Source organism: Scyliorhinus canicula, chromosome 3 (assembly GCF_902713615.1).
Source record: "Scyliorhinus canicula chromosome 3, sScyCan1.1, whole genome shotgun sequence".
NCBI classification, from domain to species: domain Eukaryota; kingdom Metazoa; phylum Chordata; class Chondrichthyes; order Carcharhiniformes; family Scyliorhinidae; genus Scyliorhinus; species Scyliorhinus canicula.
In genome coordinates, this window is record NC_052148.1 from 275223988 (window position 1) to 275239399 (window position 15412).

Genomic DNA, 15412 nt, shown 5'->3' on the forward strand with positions numbered 1-15412 from the left:
CTCTGCTCCCAGTCAGCTGCACTCTTTGTAAACCCCCAGTTCCCTTCATGCACTTTGAGGAAATGTAGGAAATAAAGGAGCACTGTGCTCCCTCCTTACCTAACTCCCTCAGTCACTGAACCCCCACTTTAACACACTAATACAGCCCAAAGTCAGCACTCCAGTGCAAAAAGAAATGATGAGCCTTCACCTGAGATATTGCAGGCACCGATTGATGTTTTAAAAAATATGATTGCTGAACATTGCTCTGTAATTAAGTTTTGCTGCAGGTTGTTTTCTACAAGTACCAAGTTTTCAATAAACACAATTCCTGTCTGAGCACCTGCTGCCCAGTTTGAAATTGTATTCATTGTAAAGTACCAACTTTTCAAAATCACTGCTGACTCCTGAGCTAAAGTTCACAATGATCCACAAAACAGCATTTGTTGAGCTAGTACAATGAGAGTGGCCCGAATGACGACCTTTCAAGCTGTGTTGTTTTATAACTGGAGCCTGTGCTATAAACATTCTTATGTTAGACTAATATAGTTTGGAGGAAATACAGAAATGGCAGTCATGTTGTTTGTCAGTGTGTTGCAGCTTGTGTCATGAAATATTTTTGCAAGCTAAAATCATAATTCATCGGGAGGAAACAAATTGTTCTGCGATGATGGCATATGGAATGTCTTAATTGAAAACATCACTTGGAAATATGTTATTTCTGGCTATAGTTTCCATTGCTTACAGTAGCAAAGTTGGCTAAAGCTCTGTCTGGATAATATAATTTGAAAAAATAAATTGTTTATTTTTACAAATAGCGCAACAGAATAAAGTAAAAGGGTAACATTAAACAATGTAAAACCGAACAAGAATTATTGCAAATATAGGAACAAACAAGACAGGATGAGGTTAGAACCATACATTTAAGGAATTAGTGTCTCCAGTTTTGATACCCGATTAATCTAATAATGGGTTACAAATTGAGGGAGAAATGAGGATAAGATCGTATAGGTACGAAAGGATAACTGTTCAGGGTGCACACCTTCATATATTGCAAACTCTTAGACACACAATGTTACATACCATACAGTGTGGCTCATGTAAAACCCAACAGGAGAAAGTCAGACAAGGTGGAGTCTATAAATTTAAGATAAGGATCCCACACTTTATGCATCAGATTCAGAGCGGATGTCAGGAATTTCATAATGATACATTCCATAACTAATTTCTGCCACTTTTGAACTGGGAAAGATATTTCTCTCTCATCCAGGTATGTAGGATGTTTATACGAGCTGCAAAAGTCAGGATATTGTACAGCCTTTTTTTCCCCATTAGTATCAGTAATTCTCCCATCTGGAAGACCCAGAATTAGGGACAAAGGATCAAACTCTTAAGATGGTGGAGAGGTCAAAGATATTTTCCAGCTTTCTGACTACACCCGACCAATACAATTGAATTATAGCACAAGCCCATACAGTGTGAATAATCATTCTTGACTGCCAGGCACTTTAGGCACATTGGGGATATATCAGGATCAAATCTTTGTCCAAGACTAGATGTAATATGTAAACGATGCAGTATCTTAACTTGAATCCCCCTCATTTTATTGCCATAGTCCCATAAAGTAGAGAGAATGGAAGTCAGTTTACATCTTATGAGCCAGGGCTTAGAAACTCAATGTATTATGAAGTTCACCTGATCTATAACAAATAGTTGAATTTGGCTAGGATGAGCACAGGAGCCTTCGCTTCAGGTGTGATTCATCAGACTTCCTAGATGCTTTTATCAAAACAATGTTTATTCTAAGAATGTAGCTAACATGTATAAAACACAGCAAGAATTTATCAATTACAAACATAAAGAAAACACAACAGCTACAGTAATCTGTGTATATAACCCTTAATGAATCCCCCCCCCTTAGCTGTTCCAATTCAATAACAAAATGCAATAAACCAAAACCCCTTTCACGGTTGTGCCCCAGCTCTCTGTAATCTCACTTGAACGGGACCTGTCCTTTCCCTGAGGTTCTGATCCAGTTCCGACCAGCAGATTTCAAACTCCTTCCGGAAAGCAACTCTATCTTTGCCACACGTAATGTGATTTCAGTTCCCAGGAACAGCTTTAAAATGAAAACAGGGAAACACTGCTTCTCTTCTGCAGTGTAAAGCAACAAACCGAAACTGAAACCCAAAATCCTAAACCCCCCTCTCACCTGACAGCCACAGCCCAGCTCCACCCACATTTATAAGCAGTTGTGTGTGTGTGTGTATATATACATACACATCACATTTTTCTCGCCCGAGCTAATTTCCTTTATTATACAGAGAGGATTAGTTTGTCCTTCGTTTAACCCACCTGTATTTCGTTGCCCTCCGGATCGGTTCCTCCCCCTTCCCCGTTGCCACTTTGAGCTGCATTAGGCTGAGCCTTGTGCAGGAGGAGGTGGAGTTAGCCCGTGCTCAGTGCTTCGCTCCAGAGTCCCCATCCCACCTCTGTCCCCAGTTCGTCCTCCCATTTCTGTCTGGTCTTGTCCAGTGATGTTCGGGCTCTGTCCAGTAGCTGTCCGTATATTTTACCCACATAGCACCCCCCCCCTAGCTCCACCCACAATTGACATCACTGAAGCCGTGCTACAAGTCCTGTGGTAAGGCAAAACCTTTGTTAAAGGGACACTCGCATAACAATCTCCCTTCTAATTGGTGCACCAATCTGGCTCTGAGTATTAATAGTGTGTTTATCACAATTTGCAACACCAGCCTTAATACTCCATAGCTGCAGAGGGTAAACTGGCTGGTCTGCCTCGATGTCCTTTATGAACCCAGAGTGCAGTGGATGCTGGGACAGTGAGTAAATTTAAGGAGGAGTTAGACAGATTTTTAATTGGTAATGGGTTGAAGGGTTCTGGAGAATGTGCAGGACGGTGGAGTTAAGGCCAGGCTGAGATCAGCCATGACTTGATGGGCCAAATGGCCTAATTCTGCTCCTATGTCATCTGAACTTATGAGAGTTCTCAAACACCAGAAAAAGGATGTTCATTGTAGTGCTCCAATATTAGCGTCTCCCTTTAACAGGATAGATGACAGTAAAATCAGATAACATCATAACGAGAGAGTCCAGATCAAAGTGTATACAGCTTTGAGAATTTGAGATTCCATAGCTGCTGATTATCAATCCAATTCCCGGCCCCTGATGAAATTAATGAAGGCAGTAGCCATCGGATCATCGAAAGACTTGACTTGAGTCGTCGGATATCGCTTTAAGGGTCGCAGGACAATGCTTAATATAACTCACTCCAACTGCCTTCAGTTGCCTTCGAACTTCATCGAAACCTCGATGCTTCAGCTGCATCGCCATCAAAAAGATCTGGGAAAAGGAACTCGTGGAACCAGATCCCACTGTGCTTCATCATCTCCAGGGCCCTCTGTCAATTTTTATAATTGTGGAGAATACTGGGTCTGGGATGTGGATTGTCCCTTAGCCATAAAAATAGGACATGGGGCACCTTTTCCATTTGAAGCGCCCAGCACTGGATCATCAGGAAGACCAGCCACACCCCGGTTTTACAGCACTCGCTGTATAGTAAATGCATAGAGGTCTCAAAGCTGCTTGAGTGAATTTGGTGAGGTCTGTTTGTAGGGTGTGGGTTGGGGGTCATGCGTGGATTTTGGGTTGGGGGGGGTGGGGAGCGCAGTTGGTGAGAGCGATGGTGGAGAGGTCAGTTGTGTAGTTACCCAGGAGTTAGACTAGGAGCTATCTGCCTAACGTTTCCTGTGTAACTATCCCGGTAAATATTCTGAATCATTCAAAGTCTCTGACTAAGTTTTCGGAGGTTCTGGGGAGCAGGGGAAATCGCATCAAAATTCCCGGGAATTCCCACAGTCAGAACTTTGAGACTTCCGAGGGTTGGTGCATCTTGTGGGATGCATCCAGTTTCTGGCAATGGAGAAACTGGAAGACCTGGGCTATTGTTTACCAAACCAGAGGGGTGAAAACAGAACCTCCAGCCACCTTCATTGGCAGGGAGATGATGAATTGGTTCAGATGTGATCTGAGTTTATTCCTTTCTCCTCACCCATTCCTCCCCAAATTCCGGTGTTTATTTTGCAGCACAGCTTTAACATCTGGTACTTCACTGTACAATCCGAGACTTGACAGATGATCAATACCCGTATGCCTCTACCTAACAGTGGTGGATTATCATATCTTTTCTAATGTAATGTTGTTGCCCACAGTTGCAGAATGGCTGCGATTGCTGCCGTTCCTTGGAGTTCTGGCACTGCTCGGATACCTTGCCATTCGACCTTTCATCCCGCGAAAGAAACAGCAAAAAGACAGCTTGATTAATCTAAAAATTCAGAAGGAAAATCCCAAAGTGGTGAACGAAATCAATATTGAAGATCTACAGTTCACCAAAGCAGCATACTGCAGGTGTTGGCGATCAAAGACGGTAATGATATTGGGTGTTTTGTGGGTCTAGACAGAGGCATATTAAAAACTGATAGTGATGATAAAGCAAATGACCCCTCTTAGACTTTTCCTGCTATTCAAGGCTGTAGAACGGGAATAGTTTACAATCCTGTGCCTCTGCCCATAATTGTGAAGAACAGGATGTGATTTAAAAATTAATATAAACAACAATAAACCTGACTAATTTTAGTTGTTGGAAATATAACTGTTACAAGAAGTGAATAATGGGGACTTCCTGTAACGGCCATGGAGTGAGTGGCTCCTGCTCAAGATGGATTCTTTTGGTCCTTCCCCATCTGAAGTGTGAGCTGTTTGATGGCACAAGGTGCACGGGCACTGAGGGAATGCAATACCTCGCTGGTGGGACTGGTTTCTGGCTGATTGGAAGAGGAGTGCAACGAGAAAGGGGCAGCAGCTTGAGCAAGAGAGTAATAGTGGTACGACACAGGAGAACATGCCCGAGTGTGTGTGGGGGGGAATGACAGCCCTACCCGTCCATTATTCAAGAGCAGTTGGTGGAATTTCTCAACAGCAAGTTCCAGCAGCAAAGGAAAAAGGCCTTTGAGGACCTGGCTAAAGTGGTGGAGCCGCTTAGGGCAGCGATTCAGCCTGTGGATCAGAGGCAGGAGACACTGGGCCTTTTACAGTAGACTGTATGAGTTTGTGCCTCGGCCTGCTGAGAAAGGCACAAGGCGGTTCTTGGTGGGGAGGGAGCAGGGGTTGGGGGCCCCGATTGGGCTGAGGGAGGTGATGCACTGTGTAGGCTCGAAGCAGGCGGGGAAGATCCCAGGGCCAGGTGGATTTACAGCCGAGTTCTATAAGAAGTTTGGAGCGGAGCTGGGGCCCTTGCTTGTGGGGATGTACAATGTGTCGAGGGGTGGGAGGGTGCCCCCCACCACATTGTTGCAGGCGTCCACTTTGTTGATTTTAAAGAAGGATAAGGACCCGGAGCAGTGTGGCTCATACAGCCCAAATTTGCTGTTAAATGTGGATGCAAAAGTGTTAGCGTCGCGGAAAGAGGACTGTGGGTCGGGACTGATAGGAGAGGACCAGACGGGGTTTGTGAAGGGGCAGCACCTGTTGACTAATGTGGACAGGTTGCTCAAGGTCATTATGGTGCCCCTGACGAGGCAGGAGGTAGAAGTGGTGATGGCAGTGGATGCGGAGAAGGCTTTCAATTGGGTTGAATAGGTGTATTTGTTTAAGGTGCTGGGCCAGTTTGGGTTTAGCCAGGGCTTCATGGATTGGGTTTGGCTGTTGTATCGGGTGCCGATGATTTGTGCCTGGAAGAACAGGATGACTTTGGGGTACTTTGGGCTGAATCCGGGATGAGGCAGGGGTGCGCACACTCCCAGTTGCTTTTTGCTCTGGTGATAGTCGTTGGTACTGGTGCTCAGGGCGTCGAGGGGTTGGTGAGGGATTGAGTGGAGAGGTGTCGAGCACAGAGTCTTCTTGTATGCAGATGAACTTTTGCTGTATACCTCGGACCTGGTGCGGAATTTTGATTGGATTATGGGGAGTCGGAGGGAATTTGGCCGTTTTTCAGGGTAGAAATTGAACATGGGGAAATTGGACATATTCCTGATTAATGCCAGAGGGCAGGAGAAGGAGGCTAGGGGAGTTGCCTTTCCGAGTGGTGGGCAGTATCTCGGGATACAGGCAGCGTGGAGCTGGCTTCAGCTGCATAAATTGAATTTGGCACGACTGATGGAGGATATCAAATCAGATTTAAGAGGTGGGATGTGTTGCCGCTGTCACTGGCTGGGTGCATACAGTTAAAATGACGGTGCTGTCCAGGTGGTTGTTCGTGTTCCAGAACCTCCACATCTTCTATAAAGTAGTCTTTAAAAATAGTTTGTTGTTCTTAACTTTGGGAAACCCTGGGAATAGAGTCACTGTATGAATATAATTCCCTCTTCCCATCTAGAATTCCTAGATTAACAATGGAAAGGTCATAAGCAGCCAAACTGTTTTCAGTCGTGTCTGCCTTGTGCACGCTTCATACGAATGGTGATGAACACAAATCAAAGAGAACATTAATACAAAAGCAAAATATTGCAGATGTTGAAAATCTGAAAAGAAACAAAATGCTGTATAAACTCAGCAGGCCTGACAGGACAGAGAGAAACAGTTTTATAAAAAAATTGAAGAGTATCCAATTATTTTTTCCAATTAAGAGGTAATTTAGCGTGGCCAATCCACCTAGCCTGCACATCTTTGTGTTGTGGGGGCGAAACCCACGCAAACACGGGGAGAATGTGTAAACTCCACACGGACAGTGTCTCGGGAGGAACAGAGTTAATGTTTCGGGTCAGTGACCCGTTGTCAGCAATAAGGAAAGATAGAAATGTAAGAGCTCAAACCTATCTGAAGATATATTTTGTTTCTTTACTATACCCATCACCGCTCCCTTTTGCCCCATGAAACCGTATGTCATTTAATCTTTTCTGCCTTCTCCCCTCAGATCCTCCATTTTGTTCATTCTCTCCTTTACTTGTCTAATTACCTGCTGAACATGCATGCTAGCTTTTTGTGATTTATGCACGAGGACCCCCAGAATTCCTCTCTGTTGCAGTAATCTTTATTTAAATAATATTCAGCTCCTTTATTTTTCCTGAGGGGGTCCTGCGGCACAGTGGTTAGCACCGCTGTCTCTGAGCCAGTAGCTCCAGTTTGATCCCACCCCAGGACTTGGCCGGGGGAGATGCGTTCATAATGCGGTCAAACAGGTTGAGAGTCAACCTGTAAATCCTTCCAAACGTGCCAATGGCTGTCGGTAAGAGCGGGAGAGCTTGACGAGGAGTGGCACGCCTCAAGCTATAAACCTGTGCTGACAGATTAGCGACCTGTTCCAGGGATTACGAGCTATGGAAACAGATAAAAGTGTGCCTTCGTGCATCACTAGGTGCGGGAAGAGAATTGGAATTATTCTTCCTACCAAACTGCACAACTTCACATTTTCCCACATTATATTCCATCTGCCACGTTTTTGCTCACTCAGCTCACCTGTCTATATCCCTCTGTATATTCTTTGCATCATCTTCACCACTTGACTTCCCAGCTATTTGTCCAAACTTGGCAAGAGTGCATTCACTTCCCTCGTACAAGCCGTTAATGTATATTGTAAATAATTCTAGCCCCAGCACTGTTCCCTGTGGCCCTCCTATAGTTACAGGTTACCATTCTGAAAATGTCCCTCTTATCCCAACTCTCTCTCTTCTATCAATTAGCCAATCCTCTATCCGTGCTGGGATACTACCCCCAACACCATGGACTCTTGTTTGTGTGCTACCGTATCAAATACCTCTGAAATCCATGTATATTACAGCTACTGGTTCCCCTTTATCTATCCTGCTCGTTACCACCACAAAGAATTCTAATAAATTTGTCAGGCAAGATTTCCCTCTCACGAAGCCATCCTTACTCTGATATGTATTTCTAAATACTCTGCTAGTGCATCTTTTATAATGGACTCAACATTTTCCCAATGGCATGTTCAGCTAACTGGCCGAATAGTTACTTGCTTTTATTTGTCTTCCTCCTCTTGAATAAAGGTGTTACATTGGCAGTTTTTCCATCCTCTGGGACTTCACCAGAATTTAAGGATTTTTGCAAGATTACTACCCATGCATCCGCTATCTCTCTAACTACTTTCTTTAATATTCTGGGATGAAACTCACCAAGTTCACGGATTGGCCTTTAGCCCCATACGAGTACTTTTTCTCTAGTGATCGTTCTTGTCTTTATTTCTCTTGCCCACCACTGGCACCTCATTTTTTTGCCCCTTAATTATTTAATATTTTGAGTGGCACGGTGGCATAGTGGTTAGCACTGCTGCATCACAGCGCTGAGGACCCGGGTTCTGTCCCGGCCCCAGGTCACTGTCCGTGTGGAGTTTGCACATTCTCCCTGTGTCTGCATGGGTCTCACCCCCACAACCCAAGGATGTTCAGGGTAGGTGGATTGGTCATGCTGAATTGTCCCTTAATTGGAAAAACTAGAAAAATAATAATATAGTATTTTTGGAATGTTATTAGTATCTTCCACTGTGAAAACTGATGCAAAGCATTTGTTTAATTCCTCTGCTGTTTCCTGGTTCCCCATTATTTTTCCCCAGTCTCATTTTATAAAGGGCCTGTGTTCGCTCTGGCCTCTTTTTAAAAAAAAAATGTATTTGAGAAGCGCTTACTGTCCATTACTTGCCAGTTTATCAGCTCCCTCTTTTATGGTATTCTTTTGATGTTTTTAAAACGTTCCCAGTCTTCTGGATTACCATCAATCTTTGCCATATTTTTATTTCAGTCTAATACTATCCTTCACTTCCTTTGTTTTTTTTTAAAAATAATTTTTATTGAAAGAGTTTTTCCATACAAACATTTACCCCTACTAATTTTTTAAATTATTTACAACACAATCCCTCTAGGCAAATGCCCCTCCCTCGCCCGCCCTCTCGGCGCGCACCAGTCCTCCCCCCCCCCCCCCCCCCCCCCCAGGCAACCTTAACAAACAAGGCAGCCTACAGTTTCAGACATGAGCAGCGAGCAGACTTGCCCGCGTTACGGTCGTTGCATGTCCCCCCACGACCCTTGCTGCTCCCCTCCCACCCCCCCCCCCCCCCCCCCCCCCCCCCTCCCGGGTTGCTGCTGCCACGACCCCGAACGTCTATCTCTGATCTAAAAAGTCAAGGAAAGGGTTGCCACCCGCCTGGAGAATCCCTGTACCCGACCCTCTCAGGGCAAATTTGATCCTTTTCTAGCGGAATATAGCTAGCCATAATCGTTAATCCAAGTTTCAACGCTTGGAGGCCCTCGCGTCCTTCCATTGAATTAATATCCTTCGTCCGAGCCACTAGGGACGCAAAGGCCAGTATTCCGGCCTCCCTAGCCTCCTGTACCCCCGGTTCTACCCCGACCCCAAAGATCGCAAGCCCCCATCCTGGTTTGACCCTGGACCCCACCACCTTCGACACCGTCCTTGCCACCCCCTTCCAGAACCCTTCCAGCACCGGACATGCCCAGAACATATGCACATGGTTCGCTGGGCTTCCCCGACATCTGACACACCTGTCCTCACCCCCAAAGAACCGGCTCATCCTTGTCTCCGTCATGTGAGCTCTATGCAGCACCTTAAATTGAATGAGGCTCAGCCTCGCACACGAGGAGGAAGAATTGACCTTCTCCAGTGCATCCGCCCACGTCCCGTCTTCTATCTGCTCTCCCAGCTCCCCTTCCCACTTGGCTTTCAGCTCCTCCCCTGATGCTTCTTCCGCCTCCTGCATTATCTTGTAGATGTCTGATATCTTCCCCCCTCCGACCCAGACCCCCGAGAGCACCCTATCACTCGCCCCCTTACTGGGGAGCAGGGGAAACCCCTCCACCTGCCGCCTAGCAAATGCCTTCACTTGTAAATATCTGAACATGTTTCCCGGGGGGAGCTCAAACTTCTCCTCCAGCCCTCCCAGGCTCGCAAACCTCCCCTCTATAAACAGGTCCTTCAGCTGCCGTATGCCCACCCTGTACCAGCTCTGAAATCCCCCGTCGATGTTCCCCGGGATGAATCTATGGTTCCCTCTTATTGGCGCCGCCAACAGACCTCCCATTTCCCCCCTATGTCGCCTCCACTGCCCCCATATCTTGAGGGTGGCCGCCACCACCGGGCTCGTGGTGTACCTCGGGGGGGGAGCGGCCATGGTGCCGTTACTAGGGCCCCCAGGCTTGTGTTGCCACAGGACGCCCTCTCCATTTGTTTCCAAGCTGCCCCCTCCCCTTCCATCATCCACTTGCGCACCATTGACACATTTGCCGCCCAGTAGTACCCCGAAAGATTGGGTAGTGCCAGCCCTCCACTGTCCCTACTCCGCTCCAAAAAGACCCTCCTCACCCTTGGGGTGCCATGCGCCCACACGTAGCTCATGATGCTACTCGTCACCTTTTTGAAGAAGGCCCTAGGGAGGAAGATGGGCAAGCACTGAAATAAAAACAAGAACCTTGGGAGGACCGTCATTTTGATTGACTGCACCCTCCCCGCCAGCGACAACGGTACCATGTCCCACCTCTTAAATTCCTCCTCCATCTGTTCCACCAGCCTGGAAAAGTTCAACTTGTGGAGGGTCCCCCAGTTCCTTGCCACCTGCACCCCTAAGTACCTAAAGCTCTTTCCTGCTCGCTTGAAGGGGAGTCTCCCAATACCCTCTCCCTGGTCCCCCGGGTGTATCACAAAAACCTCGCTTTTGCCCAAATTTAGTTTGTACCCCGAAAAGTCCCCAAACTCTGCTAATAGTTCCATTATCTCCGGCATTCCCCCTTCTGGGTCTGCCACGTACAGCAGTAGATCATCCGCATACAGCGATACTCGATGTTCCTCCCCTCCCCTAGTCAGTCCTCTCCACCCCCCTGAACCCCTCAGTGCCATCGCCAACGGTTCAATCGCCAGTGCGAAAAGTAGGGGGGATAGAGGACATCCCTGCCTGGTCCCTCGGTGGAGCCCGAAATACTCCGACCTCCTCCCGTTTGTCACTACACTCGCCGTCGGGGCCGAGTAGAGCAACTTCACCCACTTAATAAACCCTTCCCCAAACCCAAACCGTTCCAACGTCTCCCACAGGTACTCCCACTCCACCCTATCGAATGCCTTCTCCGTGTCCAGCGCTACCACTATCTCAGCCTCCCCCTCCACTGCCGGCATCATAATTACATTCAGCAATCTCCGCACGTTCGTGTTGAGCTGCCGCCCCTTCACGAACCCCGTCTGGTCCTCATGGATTACCCCTGGCACACAATCCTCTATTCTAGCTGCCAGGATCTTTGCCAGCAACTTGGCATCCACGTTCAGAAGCGAGATAGGCCTGTAGGACCCGCACTGCACGGGGTCTTTATCCCGCTTCAATATCAGGGAGATCAGTGCCTGCGACATTGTCGGGGGCAGAACCCCCCCCTCTCGCGCCTCATTAAAGGCTCGTACCAGTACCGGTCCCACCAAGTCCACATTTTCTTATAGAATTCCACCGGGAACCCATCTGGCCCCGGCGCCTTCCCCGCTTGCATCTGACCTATTCCCTTGACTAGCTCCTCTAGCCCTATTGGCGCCCCCAGCCCTTCTACCAGCCCCTCCTGGACCCTTGGGAACCTCAATTTGTTTAGGAAGTCCTCCATTCCCCCCTCTCCTCGTCGGCGGCTCAGACCGATACAACTCCTTGTAAAAATCCCTGAAGACCCCGTTCACTTCTTGCCCCTTCTGCACTACCTTCCCGCCCCTCTCCTTCACTCCCCCAATCTCCCTAGCCGCATCTCGTTTGCGAAGCTGGTGTGCCAGCATCCTGCTCGCCTTTTCCCCATACTCATAGACCGCGCCCTGTGCCCTTCTCCACTGCGTCTCTGCCTTCCTGGTGGTCAGCAGGTCGAACTTGACCTGCAGGCTGCGCCGTTCTCCCAGCAGCCCCTCCTCTGGTGCCTCCGCATATCTCCTATCCACTTCCAATAGCTCCCCCACCAGCCTCTCCCTCTCCTGCCTCTCCTTTCTTTCTCTGTGCGCCCTTATGGAGATCAGCTCTCCCCTGATCACTGCCTTCAGGGCCTCCCAGACCATCCCCACCTGCACCTCACCCGTGTCATTCAAGTCCAGATAGCTCTCGATGCTCTTCCGGACCCTTTTACACACCTCGTCGTCCGCTAACAGCCCCACATCCAGCCGCCACAGCGGGCGCTGGTCCCGCGCCTCCCCCATTTCCACATCCACCCAATGTGGTGCATGATCAGAGATCGCAATGGCCGAGTACTCAGCTTCCCGTACCCTCGGGATCAGCCCCCTGCTCAACACGAAGAAATCGATTCTGGAGTACACTCTATGGACGTGGGAGAAAAAGGAATACTCCCTCGCCCTCGGCCTACCAAACCTCCATGGGTCTACTCCTCCCATCTGCTCCATGTACCCCCTCAGCACTTCTGCCGCTGCCGGCCTCCTATTGGTCCTTGAACTCGATCTGTCTAGCCCGGGGTCCAGCACTGTGTTAAAGTCCCCCCCCATGATCAAGCCCCCTGCCTCCAGTCCCGGAATGAGGCCCAATAGGCGCCTCATAAAACCCGCGTCATCCCAGTTCGGGGCATATACGTTGACCATCACCACTTTCTCCCCCTGCAGCTTACCCTTCACCATCACATAATTCACTTCCTTTGTTAACGACAGTTGATTTATCCCGCCCCTAGAATCCTTCTTCCTCACTGGGATATCTGGGCACTGCTGCCACACATCTCCCGGGTTTAATCCCAACCTCGGGTGACTGTCTTTGTGGAGTCTGTGCTTTTTCCCTATGTCTCCCCATGGGTTTCTTCCGGATGCTCCGGTTTCCTCCCACAGTCCAAAAATGTGCAGGTTAGGTGGATTGGCCATGATAAATTGCCCCTTGGTGTCCAACAGGTTACGTGGGCTTACGGGGATAGGGTGGAGGTGTAAGTAGGGTGTTCTTTCATAGGGCCGGTGTAGAAATAATGGGCTGAATGGCCGCCTTCTGCACTGTTGATTCTATGATTCAATTATCTCTGTTGTGAGTCACGAAAACGTCTGCCATTGCTGATCAACCATCTTCCCTGCTAAACTCCTTTCCCAAACCGCTCCTGACAACTCTGCCCTCGTTCCTTTATAATTACCTTTGAGTGATGTGATATTGTATTTCTCAGCATTAATATTGTTTAAAGTAATAATAAAACCAGGTTACCGCTGACACTAAAAACTCCTGAAGGTAACATCAGGATGACAGGCTGTAAAATGCTTCTGTCATGACAGTCGGACACATTGTGGGCTTCTGCAGAACTCTGGAATGAAAATTTGACTGGCCTGTATTTTTCTTTTTAGTTCCCTGTTTGTGACGGGTCTCACAACAAACACAATGAATTGACGGGCGATAATGTGGGTCCATTGATCATTAAGAAGAAAGAAGTATAACATTTTTTATTTTCTTTAATCATGGCATAATGTGTTAAAGATAATTTGTAAAGTGCAATCATGAACTTTGATTGGATTATTAATGTATCTTTACAGCAACATTTGTACAGAAGTTGTAAAGCTTTACGTGTCACTAACAAATGTCTAATGTAATTTGTCAATGTACAGTGATCATAATTGGGGCAATCTACTTTCTAATCATGATTAAAAAGACTAAAGTAATTGTTTAAATTGGGTTGTGGTTTTATTTTATTGAGATGCAAGTTATTTTTGAACATTGTAGTTCCTCAATGTCATCACATACAGGTTGTGTACTAAAGCAACGGACACTATTATTGAACAAGAAATACTGATGTTTATGAAAGTCTTGCTGCTGGAGTGCAAATAATTTTTAGTTGCTACGTAAATGTAGCTAACATTTTGTCATTTTTCAATCTAAATCGTTGAGTCAGAGGCTATCACAGCGGCATGGTAGCACAGTGGTTAGCACTGTTGCTTCACAGCTCCAGGGTCCCAGGTCCGATTCCCGGCTGGGTCACTGACTGTGCGGAGTCTGCACGTTCTCCCCGTGTCTGCGCGGGTTTGCTCCGGTTTCCTCCCACAAGTCCCGAAAGACGTGCTGTTGGGTGAATTGGACATTCTGAATTCTCCCTCTGTGTACCCGAACAGGCGCCGGAATATGGCGACTAGGGGATTTTCACAGCAAGTTCATTGCAGTGTTAATGTAAGCCGACTTGTGACAATAAAGATTATTATTATTATTCACCGACTACCTAGAAAATTTGAATAAACTGAAGAGTTGCTGTTTTCCCTGTGGTACAGGACTCCCACCAGCTCCATTGACAAGTCCAAGCTATGAGATACATTTTCGGAAGCAAAGGGAGCTCATTTCATGGAGGTAGCACTCTTGGTAAAAGTAAATTTATAATTGAGTAACCAGATGGGAGATCCGTCCTTAGGTGCAGGTTGCCTTGCTTAAACCCCTGGAGCAGTGTATTCCCCATGATATAGTTAGTGGTGAGTGACCCTCAAGATGTAGCTAATTGCACTGGAACAGCTTGGCTATGAGTGCAGAGTGTTCCCATTGAAAGTGAATGTGATTGCTGTGTGTGACCATAACTAAAAGGCGAGACCTCCATGTGAAAGCTGACTCACCGGGTCCAAGATTGTGTTCCCCCCTCTAGCCTTCAGTTTCCCTATCTCCCTAGCCGCCTCCCATTTCCTGAGCTGGTGTGCTAGCATCCCGCTGGCTTTCACCCCCATGCCTATCTCAACTGCCCCAACGCCTTCCCCGTAGATATCAACCCAAACTCCATCTGCAGCTTCAGCCGCTCCTTCAACAACCCCGCCTCCGGGGCCTCCGAGTATCCTCTGTCCACCCGGAGGATCTCCCTCACTAATCTATCCATCTCTGCCCCTCTCTGCCTTCTCCCTGTGTGCCTGTATTGAGATGAACTCCCCTCTCACCACCACCTTCAGCGCCTCCCACACCGTAGCTACCGAAACCTCCCCTGTATCGTTTATCTCCACATATCTCCGACTGGCCTCCCTCACCCGCACACACACCCTTTAGTTCCTTCGCAGCTGCTGCTACCCTCCCAGTTTTCGAACTTGACAGATCCAGCCTTGGATGCATGACCTTATTAAAGATCCCCCCATAATCACGTGATGTGAGTCCTGATCAGGGATCTTCCCCAATACCCTGCCTCAAACTCTACATCGTCCCAGTTCTGTGCACAAATGTTCATCAGCACCACCAGCATCCCCTCCAGCTTCCCGCTCACCATAATGTACCTACCCCCCCCCCCCCCCCCCCCCCCCCGCCCCGAGTCTGCCACTATACTTCCCACTTATTAATCAGAATCACCACTCCCCTTGTATTAGAATACAGCCCTGAATGGAATACCTGCCATACCCCCCCCCCCCACACCAATCAACCATAGGCCTTCCTAGGCCAGCCTCCAGTCCACGTCCTGCACCTCTTCAGGCCCGCCCTCGGACGTCTGCTGTCATCGACTGTCTCCCTGTC

General features: G+C 47.8%; 1 protein-coding gene across 1 annotated transcript; it reads left to right on the top strand.

Annotated features, from left to right (window-relative positions):
- The first annotated feature begins 4180 nt into the window (after positions 1 to 4180).
- On the top strand, positions 4181 to 13614 carry cisd2 (CDGSH iron sulfur domain 2). Its single transcript, XM_038792897.1, has 2 exons — positions 4181 to 4426; positions 13294 to 13614. Exons 1-2 carry the CDS (start codon positions 4196 to 4198, stop codon positions 13381 to 13383), a joined length of 321 nt encoding a protein of 106 aa, XP_038648825.1. The 5' UTR covers positions 4181 to 4195; the 3' UTR covers positions 13384 to 13614.
- The last annotated feature ends 1798 nt before the right edge of the window (positions 13615 to 15412 follow it).

What these genes read in the sequence shown, in the direction of transcription:
- cisd2 (XM_038792897.1), top strand. Translation starts at nt 4,196, where the DNA reads ATGTTGTTGCCCACAGTTGCAGAATGGCTGCGATTGCTGCCGTTCCTT. An exon ending in GGTGTTGGCGATCAAAGACG is followed by an intron (nt 4,427 to 13,293) that starts GTAATGATATTG and finishes TTTTCTTTTTAG; the next exon opens with TTCCCTGTTTGTGACGGGTC.